Raw genomic sequence first — 12,561 nt, 5'->3', positions numbered from 1 at the left:
ATCTGATTGGTTGCAGTTCACTCGTGATAAACAGATGGTTCATCCAATCACCTGCTGAGTATTAAAGTTCCTTTCCAAACAGCTTCCAGTGACTTCCCAGACGGTTCTGTGTCACAAACCCATCGGACACAGCCAGGGAAACTACTGTCAAGACAGAGGAAAAAACAAGACTCGTGACAAGGTACATTAAAAGATGAGACATGGCTTCCACCTTAATCTTTATTAGTTGTTTCTGTTATAGTTTAGCAAAGCAAACATCAAAGTATGAAGGCATCATTTCATAGAACTGTAATTCATCTGATCCTAAGTATGGCACCACTGAAAGTAATTAATGAATCATACCAACATTTAAAAATAAACCAAAACCTTTTTTTTTTAAATGAACTGAGGAGAAAACAAGAAACCATTAACAACAGGTATTAGCCATTACATGATGTACTCAAAATTACAAATCATCTGCAAGCAATGCACAACCAAGAATTCATACTTTGACCACCTCCTTAGGTCTGTGATTGTGATTTTGTAGTTTGATATGAAATAAGGCAGATTCCTTCAATACAATTAGAGACAATCTGGTAAGGAGATGAAAGCGAAAGCGAAGAGGACTGTAATTCCTGTTGGTGAAATTCAAAGCAATTTTCTGGCATGCACTGGAAACGGCAAAGAAAAACGGGGGGAAAGAACTAATTGATTTGTTAAAAGACACTCACATCCTCTTTAGTGTGCATGGGCATTGATGATCAGTTTCCAGGTATTACGAGTTGAGCTGCAGTTACAGCAGTGGCGGAGATCAGACACAATCAGCGATGTTTATAGATAAAAGGCTGGGGAGTGACACACCGCCCTACTGACTGTGGTGTAAATCAAGGTATTTGCTGATTTGACTAAACAATGGCACTCGAGCTGCAGAGATGTGTGAGCAGGCATGGCAGGTGTCAGTGTGTTGCACTCCAAAGAGGCCTACAAATGCAGGGTGTTGTCAGGTAAGTCCACAGTTGAATGTCATCATGACTGTGGCGGCGGTATTTGAGTTGTAAGAACAGAAAGGATGGCAGATGTTAAGCATCTTAACAGCCTGGAGTGTCAACATGTAGGAGTTGTGGCTGTTGTCCTCTGACAGCTTCACCACGCTCTCACAGTGGGTATAGATCAAATAAAGAGACTTGAACCTGGTTTATCTCATCGCACCCAGCTGACTAAATGATGTATGACTCTAACACACAGTGAGGTATGGCTCATCTTTTCTGGTTGATATGTTCAAGTCCTATAGTAAGGTTTTGTACATACATACATTTACATACAGTACATACATACTTCAGGGATGAGTAGTTTCTTAACAAAGAGGGAAAAGGCTAAATAAAGTTGGGTATGTGAGCATCTTGTGAGTTACTGGTCGTCCTGGGCCAGTGTCAGAGCCCATACTGACATGGGCCAGTCTGACACCAGTGTGGTTGGCTTCGCACAGTTTGCTGGCTGTCAGATGAGGTTGATTGTCCGTCCCTCAGCTGGTCATTCTTTCTTCTCAACAGTGTCTGGATGGAAAACAAATTCATAGTCTGAATTGTTTGCATGGCCTAATTACTGGTTCTCACATTTGGTACTAAATGCTGTGCCTTTTAATATTACTGTTTACTGCTGGTTCTCATGCTGTATATTTATCTGAATTCAGCAGAGGAGACTGGAGAAATTATAACTGCATGCCATGAGATGAAAGCTGAAGGGAACAAAAACGATAAGTCGATCAGCAGAAACAATTAACCAATCATCAAAATAGTTGTGGATTCATTTTAAGTTTTCAAGCTAAACTGCTAAATATTCTCTAGTTCCAGCTTCTCAATCGTGAGGATTTGCTGCTTTTATTAGTCGTATGTATTGGTATACTGAATATCTTAAAGTTTTGGGCAGTTGGTTGGACATAAGGGCAAATGTTTTGACTCCACCCTCCACCTTGGGATTTTGGAAAGTTTGATGTCCATTTTGTCTGATATTTTACATAAATTGTTTGTTGTAGTCCAAGAAAACAGTTAATGACCTTGCTATTCTCAGAGCATTGGTAAAATGTATTTTATCCTAATGTTGGCTTTAGAGAAAACCAATTAAAATCAAAAGGGATTTGTTCTCATTGAGGACATGAATATGGTCATGATACTTCATAGCAATCTGTAAATAGACCAGGAAATATGCAATGTTGTCCTTTTCTGCCTGCATTGGTGCTAGTGCAGAAGTGGAAATATTTGTGTGATGCTGGCAACAGCAACAACATTCAGGGGGGTCACTAACAGTATCAGCATTCATCCTTCTGAAGACAATGAATATCTACTGCAGATTTCATGAAACTCTAGCGATTGGTTTTCAGGATACTTTGTTATTGACAGTTATTGATAGGGGTACCAAAGGTCAGGGGGGTCACCCGAGATCATTAGGAGACATTCTCTGGGGACCAGGGATATCTCTGATAAATTTCATGCCTATTAGTCTATTGTGTTGATAATTGGTCCAAAGCAAGATATCTTGCTCAGGCAGTCTGTAGTCACTGCCCAGTGTCATATGTTTTGATAATGTACTAATTTTAACTGCACACTATGTGCTACCCGGTTCCCTTATACACCATCCCACCCTGATCCACATGCTTGTTCGACAATGAGCTTTTTCTTCTCTGGCGCTTTGTCTGGCATTGTTTAAGCTCTATGCTTTCTACACCAACCCGTTTGTCTCTGCCAAGTTATTTCATATGCTGCTAGCCTGTCCTATTTATTCAACCCTGACAATCTGTTCACAACAGTTGCTTAATGAATTTTTTCTACCTGGAAAGTGCTCGATGCCCAAATTTGAATCCCATTCTTTGGCTCAACAACTCTATAGAGCCACACACAGAACAAATGCGGACACAGAAATTCACAGCACTCTTCGCAGATGTCTACATTCAAATTACATTTATTACCCTGAATCTCAATGGGGACCCGAGAATAACAACAGTGTGGTATCCTTATCAAATATGATTTATTGGCATGATTATTGCCCCTACAGTCTGTGTTGGCTGCATGTTAAAATAATATGCACTGCACACTTGATTTATTAAATGTCTGATAGTGGAGTTTGCAGGTAATTCATCATACTCAATCTCCAAAGACGTGCTGACACGTTTATACCTAAATATCAGGGTCATAGCTGCAAACCTGAAATGGGTAGAAAGGATTTGCAAATGCATTTGGCCCTGGAGGAGCACATACAAACCGCCTGCCCCTACAGAGAAAAGGAGATGGAGACAGACGGGCGGAAACAAGGAGGGTGAGGCTGGTTAACACTCGGCTGCACAGAGCTAAGGATTCTCCGAAAGAAGCAAATTTTAATTCAGCAGCTGTGGCCACTAATAAGAATCCGCTTATAAATAGAGACGTGTGCGAGATAAGGATGCGCCAGTAAGCCAGTGTGAGTGCTTCTCCCACGCCCTTACCTTTGGACTGAATGCTGTCGGTTAGAATTGAATCAGGTTCTTCGGAGCTCTTGACAAGATCTTTCATCTCTTCTAGACAAGAGTAGGGGAGAGAAATGAAAAGAATAGAGAGGCAAAGAGAGGAGAAGTATGAGAAGAGGCTATGATAACCAAGCAATCTGTTGCCCCTTATCCTGTGCAGAAAAGCATCCATTCCCCTGTAACAATCTCTCTGCCCTGCCAAGTGAATCAAGCTGACTGAGTTCATACATACATTGTAGCTAGAACTTTCTGACATCAGGACTTAACTGGATGTGAAAATCCCCAGTAACATATCGTAGTGTTATTTAAACCTCAACAAAAATCTAAATTACAGCACCGATTTCTGATGCAGGCTGGAGCTCCTGCTGAACTTAAATTGCATACAAGATGTAATAGGAATGCTAATATTCACTGTGATATTTTATGAATGCAGGCAGGTATGTTGACATAAATATCTACCCACGTGTAGCAGGGAAGCAAGAAATGGAGTAAGGGGTGTGGGCAGCAGACAGCAGGGAGGTTTCTGTTAAGTGGCAGGATGTCAGTGATGCGTCACAGCGCCCAGAGTGCGTAGTTCATGGGGAAAAACATGATCTTTACTCACCTCCATTGCTGGTGCCTGTGTTGTTGATCGCAGAGACATCTGTAATGTGAAGCACACGAAAGGTATAGACATGTTACTCATCTTTATGCATGCAGATGCAGTTAATAAGAGGGTTAGGAATTAGTAGAAGTAATCATTTGTGCATGATTATTCTGCTCAAAAAAGTAGATCATCTGCAAACCAGTCCAGGAACTTAAGAGCAACTTCACACTTGTGGCCTTACATTTACATTTGTCCTGATGTTTAAAAGTCTCTCATGCCTGGAAATTCAGTGCCTTCCTAAAGAGTTATACTTGAAAAAGTAACAAAACAAATGTGAAAAGGGAGAGAGATGCATGCAAAATTAATTACTGACTGCCATCCCTGTAAGGCAACCAGAGACCCTCCCCTCCTTACCCTCTCCCCCTCTATCCTCCCTGTTACATCTGTAGTCACAAAACTCCTTCTTCGTCACTCCCTTAGCAAACCTTGCCGTTTCCCCCTTTGCAACAACAATCATCCAAACAAAGCACACCATAAAAATAACCGCTCTCCCCAGGCAGACCGGCGGTGATGTAGACAAATACAAGTGCTGAGATAGAAGAGTGTGTAGAATCCAAAGTGGTTTCAGTGTTCTGTATGTTTACAGTAACAAGTCTGCCGTCAAGGTCATTTAATTCCCAGTTTAATAAAAACACGGGTTCCTTGGTTGTAATTGCAGGCTTGGCTACACGTGCCATGCTGAAGCAGGTAGACAGCTTGGGCACTATATACTACCTTTGCTTTGGATTTTGACCTGTAGGCTGCCAGCTATTAAGAACATGCATTACACTGTTTTTTTCAACATAAAAATGATTTAATCTGTTGCAACATTTTGGAATAAAATTTCTCCTCTCTGAGACACCACCGGGACTCGAGGACTGTTTGAAAGCAGGAAGGATGAAGCATTTTTTTAATTTTTTGATCTGAGGCATGGAACTGTCCAGGGGGTGAAATAACATTATGTTCTTTCACACAAAACTCTTTAAACGATAATTTTGGTTATTTACAACTTCAATTTTATATCCGTAGTTGCAGCAGATTTACCACCGGATTCAAACACTCTCTGTAATGGCATAAATTGAAACATGTACACACACATTGTAACAGGGGCTTGTGAGCCGTATGTCGTCAGTAGTGATGTAATAAATTATGCATACACATGAAAGATATGCCATGCATTAACACTTTTCCATACGATCACTTTACGGATATTAAAGCTGATGGCAGGACATGTGGAACGTGCCTGATGTTGTGACTCGTGTTGGAACAGAGCCTCCATCATGTCTGCCTTTTTATACGAGCTAGTGTAGCATGCCTGTGTGCAGCAGCAGGAGCTCACTGAAGCACTGGCCTCATTCCAGATGCTCTTTTCTTCTCTCTTAGGTAATGACAACACAGTCTGGGTGCTACCCGGGTAGCATCATCTTCCTCTAATATACAAGACTGATCAAGACAAAGCAAAAAAGCTCAGAATTTCAATTGATTGCAGCAGCAGTCTCCCCTGCCTGCCTGCCTGCCTGCAGCTCGGAGGGAACACCAACGCCGGTCTGTCTTGCTCTCTAATTCGACTCCTGTGTGCTGACAGTAGAGGGGCTATCATTTAGTGAGTGTGTGTGGTAAACACATAAACAAGATGGGGGGAGAGAGAAAAACGGGCCTCTGTCAAGGTTCTGGTGAAGGAGAGGCACAGTCCACAGAGGGCTGATAAGGAAAAGAGAAAAACAGTAGACCGAATTGACTTCCTGGGCAGGAAACTAGACAGCTTACACCAGTGGTTCTTTAAGCTGGGATCGGGGACCCTGAGGGGTGTGTCCCATCCTACAATTTGGTACATTAATTACAAGTATGCATGGTAGCAAAATTTGTATACTCTTGAGAAAAAAGGCATAAATTACTTTGGGGGTCTAAAACATAACAATTTTTGTATCTCCTGGCCTACGCAAAATATGCATTATATTTCTCCATGAAGATAGGCAACCTCAACAAAGGTGCCTGGTAATGAGGCATAAAAAGGTAATGTAATCTGCATTTTCTCATATATTAGAGCTGTAATCGGTTTATCTTTTTGTTTTTATGATGTAATAAAGGTTTTATGACTATGATTAGTTTAAAATTGAACACAGGTCATGTAGGAGATCAAAAACATTTAAAACATTTCCAAAACTTTAACTTTTCTTGTCACTTCAGCCTTTCAGAGGTTCAGAGAAAACCCCTCTGTAGCTCAAGAGGGAAGATGAGAATGTGCGTGTGCTCACATCTGCACACATAAGAAAAGGGAGAGGAAGGAAGAGAGTTGGGCATAAGTCACCCCCGTATGCAGACAAGCAGAAAATTACATCCCCCCACCTTGCATTCATTTATTAGACAAGAGGTAGTTAGCGTTTTGTTGGTCAGCATTAGTGTACTGCACCACAGTATTCAACCATGATAGGAATCTTGTGGAACTGGACATCAATGGCAAGTTAGGGTTTTAAAGCATCATATAACTAAATGAAATAGATATTTGATTAGCTGTAGCTTTTGTATGATACATTTTCTCATTATTTCGCACCATCCTCAAAGAGTGTTTGTCACGATCAGCTACAGTTCTGCTTCCACACCACTTTTAATGTTCTTGTCATTCTAGCTCAGTCAGCCCACAGGGGAGGCAGTCCCAGTGGGTCACCTACACGGCAGCGTTGGGAACCATCTCTGCCTAATGTTCCAGACAGGAGCCTTGGGCAGAACAGGAGGTTCTGTTCGTCCCTAAGCCACAGGAAATCTCGCTGTCTTTTATTCAACGCTCTTTTCTTGAGCAGTGAAAGAATACAAATCAATGGAGGTGTGGAAGTGTCTGTGCCCTACAGTGTTCAGTTCCCCAGGAGAATTTCTTCTATTCATTTGATCCCCAGACCGTGGCGTGGCGGACTGGTCTGCTGTGTCTGAACAGGTCCTGGAGCTTTGATCCCTGCCAGCTCACACAGGTGTCCAGCTGCTCCCACTCAAACAATGGACATGATGACCCATCACAATCTCAGTCTGGGAGCTACTGAAAACCATTGAGACCATTCTTTTACTTCCTGATAGTCGCTCAGTATGCCCAAATTAAACACACCACAATTGAAAACATTTACTGACTGAATCACTTTCACTGATTGCATAAAGTACGTCTATTTTGCTTGACTTGATCAAATATCTGGTAAAGGTCTTTGGTTTCTGCAGCTTTTATGAAGCAGGCGAGCAGGCGGAGGGCTGCTGCTTGCTCAATAGCATTTCATCTTGAGAGAGTAAGATAGGAAAATGTCAAGGTCAATACCAGTATCTATTCAGAAGCTCCCATTCCTTTCAGGAGATGAGAGCAGAATTAATTTCAGTATGTAAACTGGGTGGTCTATGAGGGGCTTGGGCCTGGTCTGCATTGGGCCATGTATATTAAACAAGTATCAAAGAACCCCTCATTGAACTTTGCATGGGCTAATAGCTTCGGGCCTGATATGTCTACTGCAAAGATAATTAAAGACATCTCCCTGCTCAAGCAAAACAAGAGTGGGTGGACCTCAACAAGTGCCCAACCAAAAGAACTAATGAGCTGGTAAATGTGGAAAGCAGCCCATTTTCATATGTTAATGTTAAGTTTGTAATGCAGGCTTGTAGAAATAGCTTAGCTGCATGAGCTGCCACTCTCAAAACAGGAGGAAAAAAGGGATTTTGTTAGGAAGGAAGGGTGGGGGGGTCAGCGTTTGATAGTCGGAGTTTTCTTTGCTATGAGATGGAACACTGTCTGACAATCTGAGCCAATTAAAGAGCGCTGAGCTGTGACCTGCAGGCTAGGGAGACGAAAACAAGCCTGCTCAATAAACACTGTGACCGCCCCTCTCTACTGCTATCCTCCCGAAAAGCCAAGAGTCTTCATTAATATTCCGCCTTTCTTCTCCCTAAGAAAAGGCCGTGGGGTTGTGGACACTAAGTAGCATTGTACTCCCCTGCGGGGGTTTGGGTAACCTTGCAGTGGTGGCCTTGGTGGGGCGGCTCCACGTTGGGTCAGGGTGCTCTCAACCGACTGAAAAGGCCCGAGCTCATTACACAGGCCTGGGCCATGCTTGACAAGATGAGAAAACACGGAGTGCTCTGAATGACTGAAAAGAGAACAGGACACCATCTGCTTTGGGGTTAAGCTACGACTCAGAGAAAGTGAAGATGATTAGAAGGCTGAGAGAGATGGCAAGAGAAAAGAGGAGGCACAGTTGACAACATATGTTGCAAAAACTGAAGGGAAAATGACCACTGGCAAAACCTTTGATAAGACACAGCAAGGATTGAAAGGAACAGGGAAGTCAGTAAAAATGTTGTCTCCACTGGCGATGTCTCTCACTCTTGATCTCTCTTTTTACCCTTTTTTTATTCCCCACTTTGTCCAAGGTAGTGTGAGACAGTCACATTGCTCTGTCAGAGGACAAAAGAACTGAGATATCCTGAGATGAAAGGAGTAAGTGAATAACTGATTAAGCGAAGAAGTGAGAGAGGGAGACAACACAAAAATAGACATGGAAGGGAAAAAATGCAAAAGAGGCCTCCCCCTGCGTGACCTACATACCTGCTAAACCTGCTGTCAGTGGTGGCCTGCTCCTCTCTCATCACTCGCTGAATTACTTTACATAATCTTTAGACTCTCCCTGCGCTGCTAGCGGGCTGGCTGCAGGGAGCTCACCTCTGTCTTCAATACCTATTGTGGTTCTCTCTATCAAGGCACAGACAGACAGTCTTGCAGGGGACAGGTAAATCTGACACAAGGTGACGTGGCTAACCCCTGCGATACATTAAAATGGGACATGCCACAGCTGAGGGAGGGCGCAGGAGCAGCATGTTTATAGAGGAAGGCTTGGATGTTTGCGTGTCACGGCTCAGGCCAGCTGACTGATTTGCAGTTATGAAGACATGCCTCCTCTGGTCAGCTCAAGGTTTTCCAAAGGAGATCATGGATCTGACTCGTCAATATAATCAAAGCACTTGTCTAGACTGCAGTGAAAACCAGGAGCCCTGGCAGAGCAGCTGTCTATCACTGAAAGGTCAGCAAGAGAGCAGCTTGATTGGTAGACCTCAGCAGAAGCACCACGTAAATGTGTCAGCTGCGTAGTTGGGGTCTAATAGAGACATAATTATAGCAAATGAAGATGTTGCATCAGATGTTACTGTTGTGACTATTTTCTACATGATTTTACTTCACTGCCGGTTGCTGTTTTTTGATGACTTATTCAAATGTATCACTTCATAATGATAGCACAATCACAGCATGACATAATGTTCTGAATTGTATCATATCCTTAGGACTGCAAATAACTGTTCCGCTCTTTCCCTCTCTCTCCCCTGCCTTTTCCTGTCTAGGTGTACTGTCCTAACAGTTGCAGCTCTATTGTTATGTTGTATTGTATATCATCATACACTGTGTGTACTCTGAATGAACCTGGAGAGATAAGTGAAACAGCTCAATATCTGAAAAATACTAGTGAATTAAGTGCACACAAGTGACATTTGCAATCCAAAGGGTTAAAGACTTAAAATCCCACCTGTCATGGTTGAATCTCAAAGTCCATTGTTGTCAGAGTCTCACTTGGGTTTTTCTACTGTTTCTAACTTAAGTAGCTTTGCCATCAAATCTTCCTCGCTGCCTCCAGGAGACAGGCAACCCATACAGAGATCACTCATCACTCAAACAGTGTCTTTACGTGCATGTGTGTGTTTTTAAAGGATGTGTGTTCCAGACATTTCAACCACACATTTGTTGCATCTCTGCTGGATGACAAATTCTCTCTCTGCTCAGAGTTGATTCATTTGCCATTTTTGTGAAGCAAACAGAGGGGTGGAGACAGGATAAGAGAGCTGATCAAAAGAGGAGCTTCAAAGGAGGACAGAAAAAGTGTGTCCCTCGCAGCCTGTTAGATGAGGCCCCCTCTCTTTGAAGCTGGCTTCTGGGCTAGAGGTGACCAACATAATGGACATTGTGCACATTGTTGGTCTATTCTCCATCTCCAGCTAAATGACCAGAGTCCTGCATTCCTCATCAATAAGAATATACTATATAATGATGGAAGGTGGTGTTGTGCTGACGAATGATGGCAAAGAACAGACACCACTCAGACTCCAAGGGATCAACAGAATGAGAGAAAAATATTCAAAATTATTTTATAAACTGAAACTTTTTGGTATTGAAATCATTGGAAAACAAGCTCGATTTGATATCCAGTGACCTAAAATTAACGAAGCAAGTCAAAACAAGGAGTCAAATGGAGTTTAAGAATGAGGAGCAAAGCCAAATGGAATCCAACAATAAAAGCTGCATTAATAGGGATAAAGATAAAACTGTGGGTAGTCTCGTCACAGCACTCACACACAATCTCCAGCAGGGCTGTGATTGGTGTAGCTGCTGTTCCTGGACTTTCACAGTCACTGTGAGAAGCTATAAAACACAAGCATAGCCTAATGTCTTCAGCCAGTGGCAGCTTGCTCCCTGAGGAGCTACTCAGTGTTACAGTATACAATGTTATGCCAAAAGTTAATTGTGTGCTGACAACTCTTAGCCACAGGAAAGACGGCATTGCTCTCCAGAATTAGATTTACATCACCAGTATCCCATTGTTCACAAAAGACCAAGACAAAAGGGCACAAAACAACCAATTAAGCAAAGCTTCAAATCCTTTTTGCTATTGCACTACGAAGAAACATAAATGCAAAGCACACTTCAGCAACAACAAATTCTGAGAAGAATATAACAATAAATTCAGGAATTAATTATTCTGCTGCTAAAAGAAGGAAGGAAAACTCTCTTGCAATGGATTACTCAGAAATTCCACTCTTTGTACTTGATTCTTTAAAATAAAAGAGCGACCACACAGGGTCACTGTGCTGTGATTGTTTTGTGTGGACCTTCATATTGCCAATGGCAAGTCTGCTGGATTTCAGAGGAGCCATTTGTGTCAGCTTGTTGTTCTGTTACACTCAAGCTGCACCACTGGGGAGTAAAATACACAGAAATCAATAACATCCCTCAAATAACACTTGCAAACAAGAGAACAAAACCAATTCTCATGACAGTTTTTAGAAGGGGATTTGCTGCGCCTCCATTTTTACGCATTGTTTGTGGATCTTACAACTGAAAGAGGTGGGTACATGATGTACATGTGGTTTTTTGGGCACCATATGGCACTTGTGGATGCAGCTGGGCTTTCTGCTCAGAGCCTCATATACAGTGAGCTGCGAGCAATTGTGGCAGAGTCGCAGTGCTAAATAAAGCAGTCACAGCCATCTATACTTAACACATCCTGGCCACCACGGGCAACAAAACATTTGGAGATAGAAAGTCATGAAATCAAGACAATAAAGTAACCATAAAGAAGTGAAAAGTTGTGGATAATGAAGATGAACTGAAGTTTACTTGAGTTGCTGTGATGTTTTTTTTAACACAACAGGTCTACAGAGAGAAAAGGAAACAAAGCAAAATCAAAGGAGAGATGAGCAGTGGGAATGTCAGCTCCAACAGCCTCTGGGCTGACGTAACGGTGCCTTGTCTCTCTGCTGTGCTGAGACTGAGATTGTGATGGCCTGCTGGGTCTTTTTCTCTACATCTCCCCCACAGGATTCCTACTGCCTGGCTTTAGTATGCCATTACAGTCCGTCCCCTACTCGCCCATCTTGTCTGCACCCTGCCACACTCAGGTCGAGACCACCCCTCTAAAGTATTCTGTGTATAGCTTCCATAGTCAAGGAGCTGCTTTCATCCCACAGTGAGCCTCTAGCAGAGGCCAGCGTTATCAAAGGCAGAAAAATATAAGGAACATTGATGTATTCAGGTTCAGCCTTTTTTCGATTGCGAGGTTGTCAGGCATATTCAGACATATATTCAAGAGCAGAATTATACAGGAGCAGCACTGTCTTTTGGATAAATTTAAAAAAGGCTGTCGATAATAAGCACTTACTAAACTGACTGGCAGTTTAATAGGAAATACTATCACAAAAATAGTCTTGCACAGAACCTTATTCAGGTTTGTGTTGGTGCATCTGCATTACATGCAAATGTTTTACGGGGTGAAATTTGCTCAAAGGTTGATTGGAAAAGAAGTATGAGCTTCTGTTTACTCAGTGCCATTGAATCTGTGCCGCCATTAAATCTTACCTTTGGAGCTAAGACAATAGCTATCGACTCCTGTAGGAGAATCACACTGCATGAAGGAAAAACAATTTCTGTTCACAACTCAGATTTATTTATTCCTAGCTTTAGGCAAAGACAGTCTTATTTTAATTTATGGGTGTTCTGTGAGCTTACTGAAGCGGGTGCCCACTCTCACAAGTCACCAGAACAAGGCTTGCTGGATGGATATTTCAAACACAATAACAATATAGCCTCCATTTCCATTTTAAAGTATGTTATGAATATTCATAAATAAAGGCTGCCTGGATTCTGATTCAATTTGGGGGGGGGGGGGGGTTT

The 12,561-nt window shown here is 42.3% G+C and overlaps 1 protein-coding gene across 2 annotated transcripts in view; it reads right to left on the bottom strand.

Annotated features, from left to right (window-relative positions):
* Positions 1-205: 205 nt before the first annotated feature.
* macrod2 (mono-ADP ribosylhydrolase 2) overlaps positions 206-12,561 on the bottom strand; it is a 392,696-nt gene continuing 380,340 nt past the window's right edge. The window contains exons 16-18 of one of the 2 annotated variants that reach the window (XM_035663177.1): positions 4,080-4,118; positions 3,455-3,526; positions 206-1,532 (exon numbers count right to left, since the gene is read on the bottom strand). In XM_035663177.1, coding sequence (XP_035519070.1) covers positions 1,510-1,532; positions 3,455-3,526; positions 4,080-4,118 — 134 coding nt within the window. In that variant the 3' untranslated portion in view covers positions 206-1,509. The remainder of the gene's footprint in view (positions 1,533-3,454; positions 3,527-4,079; positions 4,119-12,561) is intronic. The other variant, XM_035663179.1, reaches the window with a different exon arrangement.

Source organism: Morone saxatilis, unplaced genomic scaffold (genome assembly GCF_004916995.1).
Source record: "Morone saxatilis isolate NCDOM2014 unplaced genomic scaffold, NCSU_SB_2.0 Contig19, whole genome shotgun sequence".
In the NCBI taxonomy this organism is placed as follows: Eukaryota; Metazoa; Chordata; class Actinopteri; family Moronidae; genus Morone; species Morone saxatilis.
Note: the sequence above shows the minus strand (reverse complement) of the source record. Positions and strands in the feature narration are given on the sequence as shown.